Genomic DNA, 19222 nt, shown 5'->3' with positions numbered 1-19222 from the left:
AAGGCTTCTTCCAAAAAAGCACGCTGCACCTTCACACTTATTCCCCTCCACACTAAACAGCTCAAGTTCTTCTGTCTCCTGCCTGCTCCTCCCCAAACCCTGTGACCCGTTATCATTTCTTCTTAGCATGCTAGCACAAAGTTGGTTTTGTTTCCTCAGTTAAGAAACATGCTATAAATGCTTCTGTAGCATCAAATGACTTGACAGTTTCCCTCCCTGGAAATCACCATTACAACCTAAAAGAAAAAAAAAAAAAAAAGGAGAAAAAAAAAAAAGAGCTAAAAGACACAGCTTGCCTAAACAACAAAACTTTTCAAGACAACAGTGATGGAGTACAACAGTACATACATCCTCAAATCACGATTTTCAGAATTTAAAGTGCATTAGTGTTTTACGTGGGGAATGTGAAATTCCAGGCTTCTAGCAATGAAAAGATGTGTAATAGAGTAATCACAGATACAGCAAACCAGGAACAAAGAGCCCCACAGTGATGCACCTTAGTTTACCTGTACTGTCTGTATTCTTACAAAGACAATGGTGTCATCCCAGTAAGATCACAGCGATCCCTGTACTCTGATTATCTTCCTACCCTCCTAAAAGACTCCGCAATGATTCACAGGTCTAGACCCAGAGAGTTTCAAAACTCCTCTGCAGAAACAAAGAAGTCATAGAGCCCAAGCATGACCTGGCTCAGTGGTCCTGCTGTTTACACAGGCAAGCCACACAGCACAGATGAAGAAAAACTGGCTAAAGCAGCTGCAGGCACCTTGGGCTGAGGCTGATGGTGATGCTCCCCTCACTAAACACACATTTTTGGTTGCTGTGGCTGTGTTAGCTTTCCACCGGTGAGGCTCCCCTGAACTACCTCACACTGGGGTGGCCCTATCAGCTGTGGACAAGCCCAGTTGTATCCTGATGCTGGTTTAAGCTGGCTAGGGAATTATGCCCTCAAGCCACAGTCCTACAAATATTTCCAAACTGGCAGAAACCAGCACTGTCACCACAACAAGCGTGAGGTAGTATTGCTGCCTGCTGCTCCCATACCTTCGCCCTCAAGACAGAAGTGAACTAAATCAAAGTATCTCCAGGCAAGTATCCAAAACCCTCAAGATGGATTTAGTACTAGGAATCGGCCTTCATTCCACTACTACAGGACAGGTCTTTGGATTGAAGTTGCTACTACTGGCTTTTAATCTCAAATGTATAACTTGAAGCAACCATGAATATGCTGACTATATTTTTTGCAGCTCTGTTGAAGTACTGCATTTTTATTATAGAGTCCAAGGGCAGCTTTGGACCCTAGGAGAGCCACAGAAATCACACTGCGCACACTTCTAGGGTGCTGGGTACACAAAATGCTACTGAGCAGCTGGACGAAAGTGCTCTACCTCAGGCTCCCTGTTATTTAACCTGAAACATCAAGCAACGTAAGAGAAAGATGCATCCAAACATCAGTCTCCTGCCTTTTCTAATTTTCCTAACCAGCCCCCAAACCATGCTACCATGAAGACAATACTGGGTATTTGTAACTTCAGTACAGGCGACTTACAGATATTAAATTCAATAAATGCATTCTTCCAAATAATCAAAGTTCACTCCTTTACATCAGTTAAATGTATATAACATAAAACTACTATGTATCAGGGAAGCAAGATTCTTTTCCCACCCTAATTCCTACATATACCACGTGAGTATTCTGTCAAAACCTAAGGATAGTAAATTAAACCCCTGAGATTATATCAGGGGTACCAGGCAAAAATAACTATTTTCTATAACAATCAAGCAAAGCTTTGGAAGCTGTATGTATTGACTGTGAGACTGCAAGCTAATGAGCTCAGAATAAAAAAAAAACACAAGCAGGATTATCAGAAAAATATTGTTAACTCCACATAATGGATTTTTCCTCCAAAGATACTTACTGCAGTCTTACGTATTCTGAAATAGGTTACCAATGATTCATTATTTTTGCATAAGTGTTTGAACATTTTCCAACCCCAGCAGATAAGGCAAGGTAAAGAAGAAAACAATTCTTCAGCAGAAAAATAAAATCTTGGTTCTTATCCTTGCCAGCAAGGTACCACTTGATGCAATTAAGATCTTGCTCCTGAAGCAGACTGCTGCAACAGCAGTATTTTTAGACCCTGAGGGAAGGGAATGCTTGGCATCACTCTGAAGCATATGCAAATAAAGCAGAAGCACACAAGCAAAGCTATGCTTTGCCTCCTCTAGCCAGAAAGCATGTCAAAGCGAAGAACTGCAGGGCTCTGAGGCACACGCACAAATTCCTACAACAAAAAGAAAGAAAAGCAGAAACAGTTTTTTCTTCATTTATAAGGCAAGGCTGGCAGCACTCCTGATGGTACTGTCACACACCTCTCTCTTCACATGGCCAAGAGCTGCACGCTGCAAGCTGTGTTTCAGAGCAACAGAACGAGGGATCTTCAGGAACGTTTCCCACAGGCAAGCAGTGGCCAGAGCCTGTCAAGGGTCCCACGGTTTCTCTCCAGAGGCCAGAAGGCCACCTACGCCCTGCGGCAGGGACCCAGAAAGGCCTTGCCAGCATCTCCCCCTCATCAGCTCCTGCTGATGGTTCACTCTGCAGCTGGGGCTACTCCATGCCCCCACGGCAGACCAGCCCTGCTCTGCAAGACTTGGGTCCTGAAAATACTAGAATAAAACAACTAGAAAAAAAGTATTGTTCCTGTCTATATACTAAAGAAACTTTCATGTACCTGGGCATGCAACCTACGTGATCACCCCCATCACAGTTAAAACCAAAACAAAGTGTCTTTTCTTTCCCATTCCACAGCCCAGGCCAAGTCACAGAAAAGGGAAATAAACTTTCACTTATGTTTCTCAAAAGTTGTTGGCCAAATAAGTAAAGTTTATTTTTTTAGTTATTACTGAGAACTGGCATTCAGACTAGAGTTTTATGTAACAGCACTATTTAGATTTCATTCACCACTCCTCCTCATTCTCGGTTAAGAAATAACAAAATTATTACCCTTAACAAATTAAACAGCTCCACAGAAGAGGAGCTGGGATAAAAAGGGAAAATTCTCATCTTCTATCAGCCTGCTCCTTCACGAAATAATAAATGCCGTTCCCAACTTTTAAACATGCATGCTTATGTAAGAAAAAACACACACAAGATTCATCAGCAAAGTTGAATTTTGCATGTTTTACATAGCAAATCCTCTCCCACTTCAAAAACACAGCAAAATCTTGCTGGACTAAACAGTCTCTTACCCTCAAGGAACTGTACAGACCAGAGTGGTAAGAAGGTATTTCATAAAACAGGATTCTCTAAGTACCTCCAAACATTTTGTCAGAGACATGTCTTCTGCCCTCCCAACATTACAGAAGACTTATTAGTTTCCATGCATACATTATCTTTCATATTATTTTTGTAGTCTTCTATAGGAGTTAAAATATTCAAGTAGAATCTTTATAGTGAATTTGTGAGAAAGGCAGCAGGTTTACGGAGCAATGATGGTAGTGAACAGCTCCATTCCAGATTCAGACACTTTTCCCACTCAAGGATAGGCAAATATGCAACTCATCCTCCCGTAGCAAGTTTGGTAATTCAACATGCAATATAAATTAATTAGCGTAAACTGTAAAAAGTCAAGATGGCAGGAGAAAGCAAACACAAGCCAGATTATTAAATCTGAAGACCAGGCTTTTGATATTGCTTGATCTGCATTTAAGATTATGCTAATCTTGTCTTATTTATGATGACAGCAGGTCATGGACCAGCTGCAGAAGAGCGAATGGATTAATTTTAGATGCCAACTTCCCTCACTTTTTCATGGACTAGTTTTCGTCAGGTGAACAAGCCAAACCAAATTATTCTGTAGCTATGAGACCAAAGAAAGGGAGCAACAGGAGCTGAAGGCCAGAAAGGGGAACTAGGATTGCCCCTTTTGCTAGCTGCCTCGTGTTTTACTGGATCAGATGCTATATGACATTATACCTTTGATTATTTCAGCACACTAAATTCCCCATCAAAAGACGAACCGAGCAGCTACATGAACACTACTGCTAGCGCCAATAACATGGGAACTGGTGACAATCCCCAGTCAGGGAAGCACAGCACTTGTCAGCCAACTCAGTGCCACAGGTCGCTGTATGATGCGTAAGAGTCAAAACCAAGCAAAACAGCTTCACATTGAATTCTGACCACTGAAGACCAAGGAAATCCTACACATAGAACGAAGAGCTAGCGTGAGGAAGTGTCAAGGACGTGAAGGCAAAAATATTTTAATTTGAATAAAGAATAAGTTTCACAATACCTTTGTTGAACATTGCCATTCCATCAACATAGTACTTAAGCTTCTGGAAAATAAATGCCCATCTTTTAAGAATTACCAGTAAACCCCCATTTCTTATATAGTAACAAAGAACAATGAAGATGACAGAGCAGGAACTCACCAAGTACTATCCAGTCATGGGCAAGTTGGTAAACTCCAAATAGTGAAACTGCCCCACCCAAAACCTCCCAGAGAAACCACAGATGGAAAGCAGCTACAGCTGCCTCTCGGGATAACGCCTTACACTGCTGAGGTTTTGTGCCAGTCTTCCTTTTTAATTAAATACAGCAGTTTGGGATCCAGTGGTAAAACAGTATTACTGCATAGTCTTCAAAGACTAGAGACAGCCAAGGAAAGATATTTCCATTATTATTTTTTTCTAAGTGTTTGTTTCATTCTTTGCAAGTTTCGATACATTATTAAAATTAAGAGGTTAAGTTTATTACACTACTCCATCAACACTAATGCTCTTAAATTGCCAACCTGTGCACTTCCTTAAAATTTGTGTAGACTAAAGACATACTTTGCTGGTAAAAACAAGTATTTCCTCATTTGCATTCATTCTGTACAGAAGAGAAACTCAAAACTCTATATAAACAAAACATGAAAGACTTTTAATACCCTTATACATGATAAATTAAATTGCAAGTCAAGACAAAAGCCTCTCGCCAAGAGTTTCTGTTGCAGTTTCCTAACATGCCACCTTTCCAATGTTTGTGGATATAAATTAAACAGAGCAGAAACAATACTATGTTCACTGTTCTTTCACGGAGAATTTACTGTATTCCTGAATACAATGTTCAAAATAATGACCACCAAAGATACCATGACAAACCAGAGAGCTTTGCACAAGTTTTCATTGAAAAAATTTTCATATGGTCACACTCTTCAACTGGAAGTTTCATTAACTTATGGCTGTGATTTTAGGAAAAAACACCCAAAAACTGAATAATTAAACACAGATTCTAAGTAAAATTTAACTACTGCAGTAATTACCATCCACCTCCTTTTGGCAGGCTGAGAGCAAAAGAACAGGATGACAGTTACAGATGCACATTTCCCTAAATAAATAGCAATTTGATTATTTCTTAAAATCTGAAAACCAATTTGATGTTTTAACAAAATTTTAGCCTAATTTTCATATCCCTTGAGCCTCAAAATTCAGATGCAGAAGAAACTGAACAAAAGCTTAATCCTTCTATTTATTTTGCACCAAGTGAGGACTTGTCAGGATGAAGTGGGTGAGCTGGAAGTATCAACTAGGAGATACTATGACTACTTGCTCCAGTGCTGCACCACTGAATGCCACCCATAGTTTACAGATTTGCAACGCTGATTGCTGATCCTTGACCTAGAACACAAATGATTGGGATAACATGCAGAATACAAACAGCTTTTAGGCACATCTCCAGTGCCTCAAACAGCAACACTGTCTTTCCCACACCTGACGGTGTCATGAAAAGTCTTTTCAGCTTTTATTTAGATCCCCCTCTTCCCTCCTCAAACAAGAAAACTAAAAATACGTCTCTTGCAACACAAGAATCTAAGCTTTTTAATGTGTTTCAAGTGTCTGGGATTTTGATAGAAATTCCTTCCTAGAGACATGGCCTGACACGTGCTTGACTCTACAGAAGTAGAGCTTTTGTTCAATGCTTCTAGGCAGCACTAACCGGCAACCTCAGTTTTACAAGCAAACCAAAATTAATATACAGGTGATCTAGTAGTTTTTATAAAAGTAAACATAAGTGAAGGGAGGTGAGGGGGTTAAAGAAGCAGCACTGAGAGTTTCCAAGCTCCAGACATTGCTCTAGGGGACTTAAGAGATGATAACTTCTAGAATGACAAAGGGGACATTTCTCTTAACATTTCTAGAGGCTTGCTGGGAAGCGACCATTTTCATGTCACTGGAATAACAACTTCTATCACATGAAGTATTTATTGCATCACAGTCTACATGACAACAACAAAAAAATATCACATTTCTGTCTTCCAATCCTTTGGATTCAGCCTGTACCTCAGAAGCTTCTTTACCAGTATTTAGGGGCACTCCCAGCATTTAAAGCCCATCTTAATCTATTTAGGCAAAGCTTCAAGTCAGTCACATTCTCCCCTCCCTTACTGAAGACACAGGCTACCGCCTACTAATTTAACTGCCTGAAATCAGTCTGTTGCTGTGCAGAACTACTGACCCGTAGTCAGAAAAGTACTGACGGCCTTTCCAGAGCTGCTAGCCACAATGGCAGAAGCAACAATGCCCATCTCCAATCCTTGCAGGGACAGCTGCAGGTTAGAAAAGAACGCAGAAGTAGTGAAAACCTAATGCAGAGCAATCTACATTAGAAGGAAACTCAAGGCCTCTAGTTCCACCTCCTGCTCAAAACAAGGCTAATTTCTGTGAACAAGTACAGAAATCCCTCCATCTCTCTGAGCACACATTCCAGAGTCTGGCCATCCTCGCAGTGAAGATTTTTTTTCTTTCTATCTAGCTGGAGGGTCTTTTGGTGGGTGTCTGTTTTGCGTTCTACTTTTGCTGTCCCTTGCAAGAAGCACCAGGATTCACCTTCTCTACAATTCCCACCCACTAGGCAGGCGAAAGCAGCAGTGAGCTCTGTCCCTTAGCCTTCTCTTCTCCAGGCTACAAACAGCTCCCTCAGCATCGCCTCAACCACCACACGCTGCAGCCCACGATCCTCACCAGCGGCCTCCAGCTGGACTGGGTCCTGCTTGTCCATCTACCAGGACTGCAAAGCCCCACACTGGATACTGCACTCTAGGTGCAGCCTCACAGCTACCAAGCAGATGTGAACAACCATGTTCCTCAACGTGCCCTTAGTAGTGGAGCCCAGTGCCCAGACACCCTTCACCACTGTGAGGGCACGCTGCTGACTCGCCTGGCCGACTCTTCTGCCAGCGCATGCAAAGATGCAAGCATCACGCTTCGCTCCAGCAGGTGCCAGGGTGGCTCGGGACCTTCAAGAGAGCCAGGGCCTATGATTAATGTTTCTTCTTGTTGTCTCAAGGCAGCTTTGTCCACTTCCTCACCTCGATGGGGCAGGTGTGCTGCAGATGCTCACTGTAACATCCCCCGCCCTGCCGCCCCCCTCTAATCCTGACCCACGCACGTGGCCCGCTCTGCAGCAGAGCTCTGTGCATTCACATCCAAGCCATACCTTTGCAGAAACACAACCCCTCCCATCTTCCCTGCCTGGCCTTCATGATGAACACACCCTCCAGCACCCCAGCTACCTGAGCACATTCCGGTGACCCAAGGGAGATCACAGGCCTGCAACGCACCAACTTCTCACTTCACCTGGCTGCTTCCCATCCATGCTCTATTCCTGTGCACCTGAGACGAGCCCCCAACCACGTGGCTTCTGAGCTATCCCATATGCATTACCCACTCTGTCGCTCCACTTATCTGCTAGGAAAAGCATATGTTAGTTAACTTACTGCTAAATGAAGCACTGTAAAGGCATTCAAGCCTGCCTACACTACTAGCAACAAGTTGGGATTTTTTTTCATTTTTAAACAAGCTGCTACATTAGTTGTCATTCAAGATTGATTCATAAGAATGTTCTACAAACTTGGAAATTTTACCATGCTAGCCACTTATTCACCTCAAGCTTCCTAAATCTCTTACTTTCTCACTCTGCTAGAGATAGGACTCGTTTCTACAATGTGGCCCCCATGCAGCATGATATCTAGGCACACAGGAGAAAAGCTCAAAACAAGCGATGTTTGAGGACAGCCTTTAACTACTCCAAGATCCCTGCATCTCTTGTATCGCGGTACATAGATATGCAAGAGGTTCAGCCACAGTACGTATAGAGGGCTAAAAAGGTAAGCTGGAATCTTATGATTGTGCTGTGTATAGATGTCAGATAGAGCTTCCCCCAAAGACAGAAAAAAATTAAATATATTCAGCATGAGCTCTCTTCTCAGGGCACAACAAAAGCACTGTTTTTACACTGTGACATATTTCTCAGACTTTCCCATATCTGAACAATAAAGGTTACATACTGAAGTTGCTTGCTGTATTACAGTCGAACATGTTATGCAATTAAAATATTTATTTCCACTTCCTGTCTCTGCGACTACATTTTAATTTCAGAAACATGCTGACTATAAGGCAAGGCACAAGAACCTCATGCACTTGCCTTCTGAACACACGTGTGTCTGAGAAGCAGGGCTGCATCTTGTATCCTTATGACTGCTAATTATTTTTCTAATCATGGAAAATCAGCCAGACATGGGCAAGATCCCAAGCCCTTCAAGGCACACAAGTATCAAGAACCCCTGTTTTCTTAGTTCTCACTAGGAGCTGTTCCAGCAGACAAACATTTTATCTGAAGCATGTGCACTTGTACATTAATTTGCATTCTTACTGTATCAATGGTTAATATAGCCTAGTGATGTAGCTCTGTGTTCTATTTATCCATAAAGGTTAACACCACATTGCAGGTTACAAACTACTGAAAGAAGTTGATCCATTTAGATCCAAAAGATTACTTGCACCACCTACAGGTCTCAGCAGAGGGTTACAAGAGTCTCCCTTTTCTACATGAACTTTTGCACATCCAATTCTACCCTACTAAAATACAAGTTAAGTCAAAATAGCTCCTGTATAAGCAAAACAAGAGGCTTACTTCAAAACACATGTCACCTAACATCAGCCTAAACTGCACTGATCTAGTTTTGCAAACAGTTTTGCACTGGTTAGGTTAGTGTTAAATGGGGTCCTTTAAAGGTGGCACACTTCAAGCAATAAATAATCAGTAACTCCCCTTGACAACATACGACATGTAAAGGAACAGCAGTCCAGGTATTTCCTTCCCAAACCACCTATGTGTTCTCAATTATAGTTTGTAATTCTTAAAACAGCCACAATATAATGTAAAGCTTATAGAAAACAACTTAGCAACTGCATATCTTCCAAAAGATACTTGAATCTGTCAATACATCTCAGTCTCACTAACAGCTTCTCTTATTATGCTTGTTCCTTTGGACTAAAAAAAAACCAGACCTACACGCTTTGAAAAGCATTAAGACTGAGGATGGCACACCAACAGCTTATGAGTAAAATACATTGCTTTTATCCCAAAGAACTAAATTTATCCAAGCAGTACTTGAAGGCAAGATGCATTCAGACAGGCTTGGCTATGTTGCAGAATAACCTGAAAAGAGTATGACTATAGTATTTCAGTGTCTGCAAGTACAAACTACTTCTAACAAATTGCAGCCCCAACGATTCTGTGGTTGGGCAAGATAAAGGAGGTTATCAATAGACCCCTTTCAACCTTGTAACACGTGGATACACCAACCTCCACAAGCTTCACTAAGAGCTTAACTCCATTTAATTACTCCTCCTTTAAATATAGCTTTTCATAAATGCAGTCAACATTAGCCACACAGAATCACAACACAAAATGCAAAGATGATCACAACTCTAACAAACATGACAAGTTACATTTTCTGCCTCTATTTTAACCACAGTTTTACAAAGAAAACACTGTCTCTCTCCCAAACTTGCAGGACTTGCGATGTACAGCAAGGAGCAAACAAGTCTGACAAAGAAGTTTAAATTTCCAGTGTTCACTTTTTGACATAAGAAAACTACCAACGGGAGTAGGAACTTTCAAAATCTTAACACCAACATAACTGTAAAATTAAACTTGGCTCAGATCTTAGGATCCAAAACTGACCTAAGTAGAAGAACCTGGGTAGGTAATTAAGAACTAATGGCAAAAGCTCTTGTAACACAAGAGTAAGATACAGCATTCAATAAACTTGGGGACAAATATTTCAGTGTCACATTAATAACATTTCTAAGTGGGCTCTGATCAAGTTACTACACACCATTCTGCAAATGATTACAAAAAGCAGAAAGATTTATTGCAAGAAGCAGATTAACAGTCTCCAGAAATCTAGAGAGAAAACTACTCTTTGCATAACTTAAATATCAGCATGCCAAGCCAGAATGTCTTTTTTGGTAATAACTATCTGTGCTAAAGCCCAACAACGTATACAGACACACCTGTAATGCCTCATCTGAAATACAAGCCTTAGAGAAGGTACCAAAGTTAAATTCAGTTTTCTGGCCTCTCCTGCTTTGTCAAGATACACATTAATATACATCTTGCAATGCATTAACCTGATAACCATTTGACTTGCATGAAGTCTGGTTTTAGATTATAAGAATACAGCTATATTTAGCACAAGTTTAAAAAAAAAAAGTGTTAACTTCTGTTTGCATGGTGAACACGAGATAAATACACGCAGCAGGAATATGGCCTTTGCAGTTTTCCTTTCTGAAAGACTGAGGTTTATCTGCACATTCTCAGCAGAGATTTGCCAGATTCTCTAAGGTTTCATACTGACAGATACTGCTATCTGCATGGTGACAGGCAGCAGTATGAAAGCAGAAGGAAGAAAAAGACCACTCCTGTTAGGGCCACAATCTCTAGACAAGATATGATAATAGTGACCCAATGAAACCAAAGGTAGGTTTTTTTCCTGGAAATAGGAAGAGGTCGCTACTGCTTAATTGTTCTGTGGATTTCTTTTTTTTTAATGGGTGAAATGGAAGTGACATCAAAATATTATTATACAGACTGAGCATTTGCAGTACGACCAACGGTTAGGAAGTGGCTGCTACACTGCTTTAGCCTGTAGCATGAATCATTTGACCATCTAAACATATCATACCTCCTGTTTCAAATGTTGTAACTGCAAAAAAAATTTAATCTAATAGTAACCCGTCAATCTGCGTCTCAGGGAAAAACATCTTCTGCTCTGTTTAACTACAATGTGTTACAGGATAGCACACAAAAACCTCCAACCACGTTATTTCTTGATTGTAGTATTTTGCGCTTAAAACAAAAGAGCCTTCTGCAAAATATTTACGAAGTTGTGCAAGTTTATCAAATGCATAATACTGTTACCTTTCTTCAATTCTATTCTTGTCCATAAGTGGTTGTTTGATCCACTGATTAACTAGTCTTTGTCCTTGGGGGGTTCTGCATTTATTTAGTAAACCTGCTAGAGACTGTGCAGTATTAGCATTTTCCACAGAACTCTGGAAAGGAAGCAAAAGAAAAAAACAAAGTTAGTGAAGTTTACTGACACTGAATGGCACTTAACTTTGCTACCTAGGAACAGTTCAGTATTTTTTTTGTATTCAACTTGGCACCCATCAAAAAAGGCAAACGAAACAGCATGGCATCAAAGCACTTACACTCTGGTCCCTGGAATATGGCAAGCAAGACATAGGTTTGTCTATTTTGAAATTCAGCCTGACTGCACAGGACAGTTAGAAACATACCTAGTCACTGGGAAGTTTGTCCTTTGAATAGGAAAAGTGGAAATATACCTAGATATTTGCTCGTTTGCCCTTTATAAGGTCGAAAAATAGAGGTCCTGTCCATCAAAAAAAAAAAGCAAGAAACAGGACTTGGGTTCAAGGGTTTTGCTTGGAGATCTTTGAGGGGTGGGGCAGGGACACAATGAGGCAATGGGAAAAAACAGTTATCCAAATTCTCTCAAGCTTCCCTAGATCACCTCTGGAGTACTATAAACATCTCTAAGCTTACCCTGTTCAGATTATAGTTTATCATCTATAATTTATGCTTAATATCAACTGGACTCAAGACAGCCTTTTAGGCATTTTTCTTGGGGTTTTCTTTGTTCTTTGCACAAACAGCGAAGCAGCAAAAATTTTGGTTAACACTGAAGAACAGCAAATAAGCTTGTTTCAGCTCTTAACTTTGAAATTAAAATCTCAACCCTCTCTACCCTAGAACACCTACAATTAAAACAGCAGGCAAGCATTCACCAAGGGGCAGGCCTGGATGCCTGTCAACAACTGGGATGCAGAACTAGCATCACCACAAGAGGAAAAGAATGCAGTGAGAAGGTATACTGACACATTTAATCCCTAGAAAATCTAGTATCTAAAGTGGATGTACCTATTTTCAGTGTTCTGGACAGTATTGCATATGAAAAACTTCCGAATCCAAAGAAGTGTCACAGAGTACATAGATCTATTGCACACAAATAACCTACTTCAGCACATCCAATTTGGAAGGCTGCAGTTTCATATAATCAACCGCAACTGCTGTGCCACGAGAACTTTACCAGCCTACTCCACAGAGCAACTCAAATTACAAAATACTTGGCTTTAGGTGCCTGCCCAAAAACCTCCGCACAGCTTGCCAAACAGGCAACAACACAGATCTCTGTTACATGGCAAACCCCTTGTTTCAAAGCTCACAACAGACACGACAGTGTATTTCCTATCATAACACACAACACCTGCAAGGATTTATAAAGGGATGTAGCTAAGACAGTGCTGAACTTCCTAGAACACCTCCATAAAGCTTGAAAAGAGATACAATTTTTGCTACAGTGGTACAGAATCAAGAAATAAAGAAAAAAAATATTAGAACATCTCTCTCCAAGGTAATCAGCTCAGATGCTGAATATATGCTCTTTTTTTCCTTCAGAAATCCCTCCAAGGTAAACCGGGGACCCTATTTGTCATTTCCTCCTATACATTCAAAGCTCAAGCAGATTGGCTCCAAGCAAAGATCACTAAGCAGGGTCTACTAACATGAAAATAAAAGAGAAACACCACTTTGAGTCCACGTTTTCCTACAGCTACATAAAGGGGTGAAGCAGAAAAACAGACATGCAGTCTCCCTGGATTTGTAGAAAACATGTGTAAAAAGTAAAACTGACACTGGCCAGTTAGCATGCCATGGTGCTTTCAGAACGTTCTTAAGTACTGTCCTGTTCATTGCCCTGCCTGCTGCAGCCACCTCTCCCTTTCCATCACCACCAGCAGTGCTCCTGCCTGCCACATGCTTCCCGTTTCCTCTAATACTATCTAATTCACATTTCTATTCTCTTTCCCCAAAACAGTACTACTGTATAGCTATTCTTTGGAGACCCCTATTATACCACAAAACTACAGAACCCTCCTCCTCTCCCACAACCCAAGTCTGGTCCTGACACTGGAGAAGAGAACTTCTCCAACTAAAACCAAGGAAACACAAAACACAGACACTTGTTTATGGCCTGTTCCTACCTCCTTACTGATCTTCTCTTCATTCAAAGTAAGCTAACAAAATAAAAGGCAGCGACAGCAGCTGTTTAAAACACACACTGCACAGGAGTAGCTGAACACAAAGCTAAAATGTGTAAGTTGACATTAATAAGTATCTAGGTAGCTACGATTCAGCAGTCAGGCTACTTATGAAGCAGCTATGTAAGTATATTGCAAACCACTTACCAATTCAAGCGTGCATTTCTTACCTGAAAAAGGTTGAGGGCTTGAACTGCTGCATTATCTAGAACCATATACTGACTAAGATCAAAAGTAGTCAGTTCAAATTGTCCAAAATTAGACTCATCTGACAGCAACTCCAAAAACTTGATAATAGCCGACAAAGAAGAAACAGCAACCTGCAGTTTAAAAAAAACCACACAAACCAACACATAAAAGACACCACATTCTAGTTAGAAACACTCCTGAACTGGAGAGTATTGATTGATAAATGCCCCTAGAAAATTACAATCAGGGAAGACTGAGCCATGTCAGTTCCAGCATGGCTATGACAGCCGTCCTGTTTGACAAGACTTCATTTTCATAGGGACATTCTATGGCACTGCAGTGTCTTTCTAGGTAGGTGCAAGAACAACTACGTATTTGCATAACCTGATAAACAAAGTGTGAAGTGCACATCTTGCCAGCTTTCCAAAGCTGTTATCAGGATGTTTCTTGCTCAGGAAAACAAACAAGTTATTGCAGATAAATGAGATGTCATGGATCATCTCAGGACATGGTTTCAGGGTTAGTTTTCAGCCAGAACAAGGATCAGATCTGACTCAATGCACGGCATTACAAACGCTAGTGCCAGCACAAAAGGGAGGTGGCAGCGTGACTGACTTATTCAGCTGCAACACACTTCAAACAATTTTAACCTGTTATGAAATCACACGTTAAGGGAGAATAATCTGTACTTTATACCTGCAGTGAGCATCAGTAGCAAAGGGCATTTTAACATGTTTATCTCAAGCAAATCACCTATTGTTTGGAGCTAAGAACAAACATGTTCAGTTCACATGCAGGCATTCAATCATATGCTTGAGCCATAAGATGTTATAAAACAGAAATATTATCATAAACATTACTTTGTTTTCAAATTCCAATTTTCCTGTCATGCAAAATAATCAAAGTATTCTATTTTGGTCCTTAGGCTAGATAGGTTATGAACAGGAAGGACCTCTTATGCACAGTCTGTTTCCTTACCAGAATTTACTGCTTTAAAAAAGTAAGTGAAGGGTTTTCTCATTTTGTTTCAGGACCCCTGGAATTCAACTTCAACAAAGACTCAAGCTGAGCAGAACTGTCAAAACACTTCAGCAAGAATGCAGAGGAGATCAGTTCACAACACGTGCACAGACCACTCTGCTTCTAAAAAACAGGGGCACATTAAATATCACTCTGTGCTCACCTGCTTTTCCATCTCTGGCAGTGCTGCACTATTCATTTGTTCTTCTTTTCTTGATTTTAACAAGCGATTCAGATCCTGAACAATATCTTTTGTTGTAAAATCCGCCTTTTTCCTGTCTGTAATCAGGATTCCTCCCCTCTGGATGACCTGTTGTCCATAAACACGCAGAGTTATCAATTACTTTCAATATTCAGGGGACAGATGTTCATCACATAGAAACAAACCCTGAAGAGGTATTTCTTTCCTGCTAGGTTGCAGAGAGAAGAATGACAGGAAGATTTTACCCTTAGTACAACCTTTGTTGATTAAAATGCCAATGGTCGACAAATAAATTTTGGATGCGTAAATCAAAACTTCTTCGACTTAACACATTGCTCCTTAGTTTTTTCATAAATCATGGAGCCTAGCTAATAAGCTAGAATACAGATTTTTAGATAAAAGTTTCGTCTAACTGTAATCCATAATGGTTCCCTTACTTGTCGTAGTTTTCCCATCTCTCCTGTAGTCTCTCCTCCTGGTAGCACACACTCCTTCGGTCCCAGTTGAACCAGTAGAGCTTCAAGGTTTGAGAACTGATCATTATCTGGAAACTCACAGACACTCAATTTTCTCAGCGTAGTGTCGACATACCCCACTCCTACTACTCTTTGTCCATCAGTAGTTGACAGCTTAACCCCCACAACCCCAATGGCCGTTGACATATCATTGTTGGCAAAGAGAACTTCCTCAAACTGGGCAAGATTTCCTGGAGAACCCTATTCAGAAAAGAAATACATTTTTAAAAACTGTGCATATACACACTTTTTTTCTTTACAAAGGACAACTGATAAAAGTACTGAATAGTTCAATATAATATAAGGAATACAGCTGTTCTATTTTTTTAACCATTAAAATTTTACATATCACCTACAAAAAGTGAACTAGTTCAGGTTTCCTTTATTTCCCAACCTACAGCAAAGATACAGAACAAGCTCTTCCAACCTTACAGCAGTAGAAAATACTGCAATATGTAACAGACCACATGATTTGCCATCGTACCACCAACATCAGTCCCTGAAAATCCCAAAACTCTAAGCTGAGGGGCTCAAGAAACAGTTACACGTTTGTTTTATTTTTCCTTCATCTTACAATTATAAAGAAAGGTTGAAAATTGTACCTTGTATGCTAAATACCAGTCATTTTCTTTAACAGATTTACTGCCTGCTTTGTTCTTGTAAACTTCAACTCTGTAATGACGAACCAGAAGCAGATCTCTCACAAACGATTCAAAGTTCATTTTACTAAGCACTACACTCTCAAGCTTCTGAGCTCCTACAAAAACAGAAAAAAAAAATGAAATCGTGAGATACCTGCATTTGTTCATAATGTTTATTTTCTGTAATCAAAATCCCCAAAAACAGCCTTCAGGAAGGATACTATTCTAATATCAAAGCAGCAAACACGTAAAATCCATGAAACAACACAAAACCACAAGATTCAACTGGTTAATATTAAGAATGAGGAAAGCATACTCCATATCCAAATAAAATCTATGTTCATTTCCAAATGTCACTAAACCTAAACATATATACAAAGAGATCTGTTTCTTCTCACCTTTCCCCTCTCCTAGCAATATTATTGATTTCATTTTCTAGTTAATGTTTCGCACATTTTAATCTAACGAGCGGTGGAAACCTGTTACAGGTTTTCCTTCTTGGGTAACATCTTCTCCTTCCCGGATAAGCCACCTTTGTTGACAGAACAGACTGTCACCCTATTCACACCCAAAAGATGGTAAGGCACAAGTGCCAAGAACTTCCTTTTTATCACAATATATACTGTAAAAAAAAATATTCTCAAAAAAAGTATAATAGTTGACATTAAAACCTGACTCAGAAAGTGCCTAATTGACAAAATTCTTGCTTCTGTTCCTATAAGGGTACAGGCAGATAATACAGTTGAACAAATTTTATTCTGTACAGCTGCCAAGAAGTGCAATACTACTTCTACCTCCCCACCTCCCTCACCACCTCTGGCACCAGCCTACTCACAGAGTAAGGTAATTCCGCTACTAAACAAACTGGGGGTTTGGGTGCATATACTAAATTTTCTGCCAGCTCAACAAATGGAATTAACTCAGACTGGCGTCAGATAAATGAGAGCTAGGTGACATATAAGTAAGCACAAGCAAGATACGGATGATCACATCCTTCTTTTCAGTAGCATGCCTTCATCACATGTGAGGCTCTTCCTTTATGTGAAAGATGATAAAACAGAAAATTTCCACACCTGTAGGAATTGATGGGTTTATTTTACATAGGATTTTTTAAATTTTCTTTCCTCAAGTGTCTATTAAGACTTTTTTCGGAAGCAGGTAAAAAACTGCTCTTTTTGGAAGCAAGTAAAAAATCGCACATAATTATGTTCTCTTTCCCAGTACAGAACTGTCCAACAACACATAATTTTTCTTTTTTTCAGCTGAGTCTACATAACATGCTAGCAGGGGGCTGCTGAAGCTGATGTGTGCTTTGTAATCATCCTGAAAGAAAAAAACCATGTAGTTTTATGTTGACTTTTATTTGGATATGCTAGATAAGGTTTTAAATGTTTTAAAACTGGAGTCAATAGTCATTGTCAATAGGCTTACATCTGTGAAATGTTCATTTTTAAATGGAATACAAAAATAATACTGATGCATATCTTTCTAGCCTGGAAGACACACTAAATTCTACATTTGAAACTATCAAGCTCTACAACTTTGCCACAGTTTGGTTTTTTTGTGGTTCCGGGGAGGAGATAGGGGTTTTTTTTTCTGTTTTTACATATCAGCTCATCACTTGCAATAGAAAGTGAAAAGCATACGGGAATGTCATTCTGGTTTTAATGCCATTGTGTGCGCACACACACACAAAATCACTCATAACTAACAGGTTTGTTTTGTGAAGTATGAGCCAATAACTTCTCAACTTTCTGTTCCCTGAGATTAAGGATAATAGTAAAGTTTGACTTTTCTGATGAGATAAAGTCATCTCGATGCTCTTCCACCCAACATCTGCAAGCCCCACTGTCATATACCAAGGAATAAAAAAGCAAAGAGGAACAGATGAAAGAGAAAAATCTTGTGCAATACATAATTAAATGTTTGTTTGTTTGTTAGTTCTGCAGGCCATCATTAGTCAAGCGTGACGTTACCAACATTTACCCATCACCTGCGCTATAGAACTGGAGCCTCATCGGTTATCACAGAAAATATCACACAATCATTTTCACAAATGGAAATCGCCACCAACGTGCTGGGAAATGCGTTATTAACAGCTGCGGGGCTACGCGACACGCTGCGCTCAGCTCGCCGCATGTGCCACCTGCAGCACAGCGAGGAGCACCCGCCGCGTGCCCTCCCACGCCTGGGCACCTACACCTGCCGCGCACCCCCCTCACGGTAACCCTACCACCTACTGCTCTGCCGCGCAGCCTACTCACAGTAACCCTACTACCTATCGCAAATCCGCAGGAGGCTGAAATAGAAAGATTCACCCCCAGTCACCCCGCTTGCAGGCCGCGGTGAATCCCAGCGGGTATTAAACCCTCTTGGCACCTCGGCTCCCACCCGGGCCACTGCACCCCCCGCAGCGGGCACGCGGCCGCGCCCCAAGGTCCCTCTCCCTGACAAATGACGCCACGCACGACGTCAGCCCACGGCCGCCGCGACATACAGCGACCGACCGCGACACCACGCAGCACCCCAGTGACCCCCCCCCCCCCCCGCCACCTGCGGCTGCCCCCGCCGCCCGGCGCCCCTCCGGCCGCCCCGGCCGCCCCCCGCGGCGAGCCCCAGCCGCCCCCGGTCCGCCCCCCAGCCGCCCCCGCCCCGCCGCGCCCGCCCGGGGCCCGCGCTGCACCCACCCGGGGCCCCCGCCAGCTGGCGGATGACGGCTCGGGTGCGGAAGAGCTCGCGCGCAGCCAGCCGCGCGTCCGCGCCGTGCGCCGTGTAGTAATCGCCGCGCTCGAAGAAGCGTACGGTGGTGTCGGGCTTTTCGGGCAGCGAGAGCACGGCGCGCACGAAGCCCGCCTCGACCCCCGCGCCCTCCGGCCACACGGCCTCTCGCGGCGGCTCCGCCGCCATGTTGCCGCCTCCCGCCAACGAGCCGCCTGGCGCGCGCGCGCTCACCGGCGCTCCAATCAACGCGGGCCTCGCGTAAGCGCGTCACATCCGCCCCGCCCCTACGCGGCGCCCGGCCGCCGGCGTTGAGGGAGCGGGGAGGGGCGGGGCTTTCCGCGCGCCGCGCGCTGCCATGGTAACGCCGCGGGGCTGTTGGCGCCCCGCCGGTGGGCGCTGGAGGGGGCGCCCGGGCCGGGCCGGGCCGGCCGCACGGTGCCCGTGGTCGGTGCTGCCTCAGCGCCGGGCCCCCTACGCTG

At 42.1% G+C, this 19222-nt stretch overlaps 1 protein-coding gene across 1 annotated transcript in view; it reads right to left on the bottom strand.

Moving 5' to 3' along the window:
* Positions 1-18968, bottom strand: part of MSH2 (mutS homolog 2) — a 51606-nt gene extending 32638 nt beyond the window's left edge. Inside the window, 6 exon segments of the mRNA XM_037405212.1 lie at positions 11255-11388; positions 13626-13775; positions 14828-14974; positions 15304-15582; positions 15984-16138; positions 18710-18968. Coding sequence (XP_037261109.1) covers positions 11255-11388; positions 13626-13775; positions 14828-14974; positions 15304-15582; positions 15984-16138; positions 18710-18929 — 1085 coding nt within the window. The 5' untranslated portion in view covers positions 18930-18968.
* Positions 18969-19222: the final 254 nt, after the last annotated feature.

Source organism: Falco rusticolus, chromosome 12 (genome assembly GCF_015220075.1).
Source record: "Falco rusticolus isolate bFalRus1 chromosome 12, bFalRus1.pri, whole genome shotgun sequence".
In the NCBI taxonomy this organism is placed as follows: domain Eukaryota; kingdom Metazoa; phylum Chordata; class Aves; order Falconiformes; family Falconidae; genus Falco; species Falco rusticolus.
Note: the sequence above shows the minus strand (reverse complement) of the source record. Positions and strands in the feature narration are given on the sequence as shown.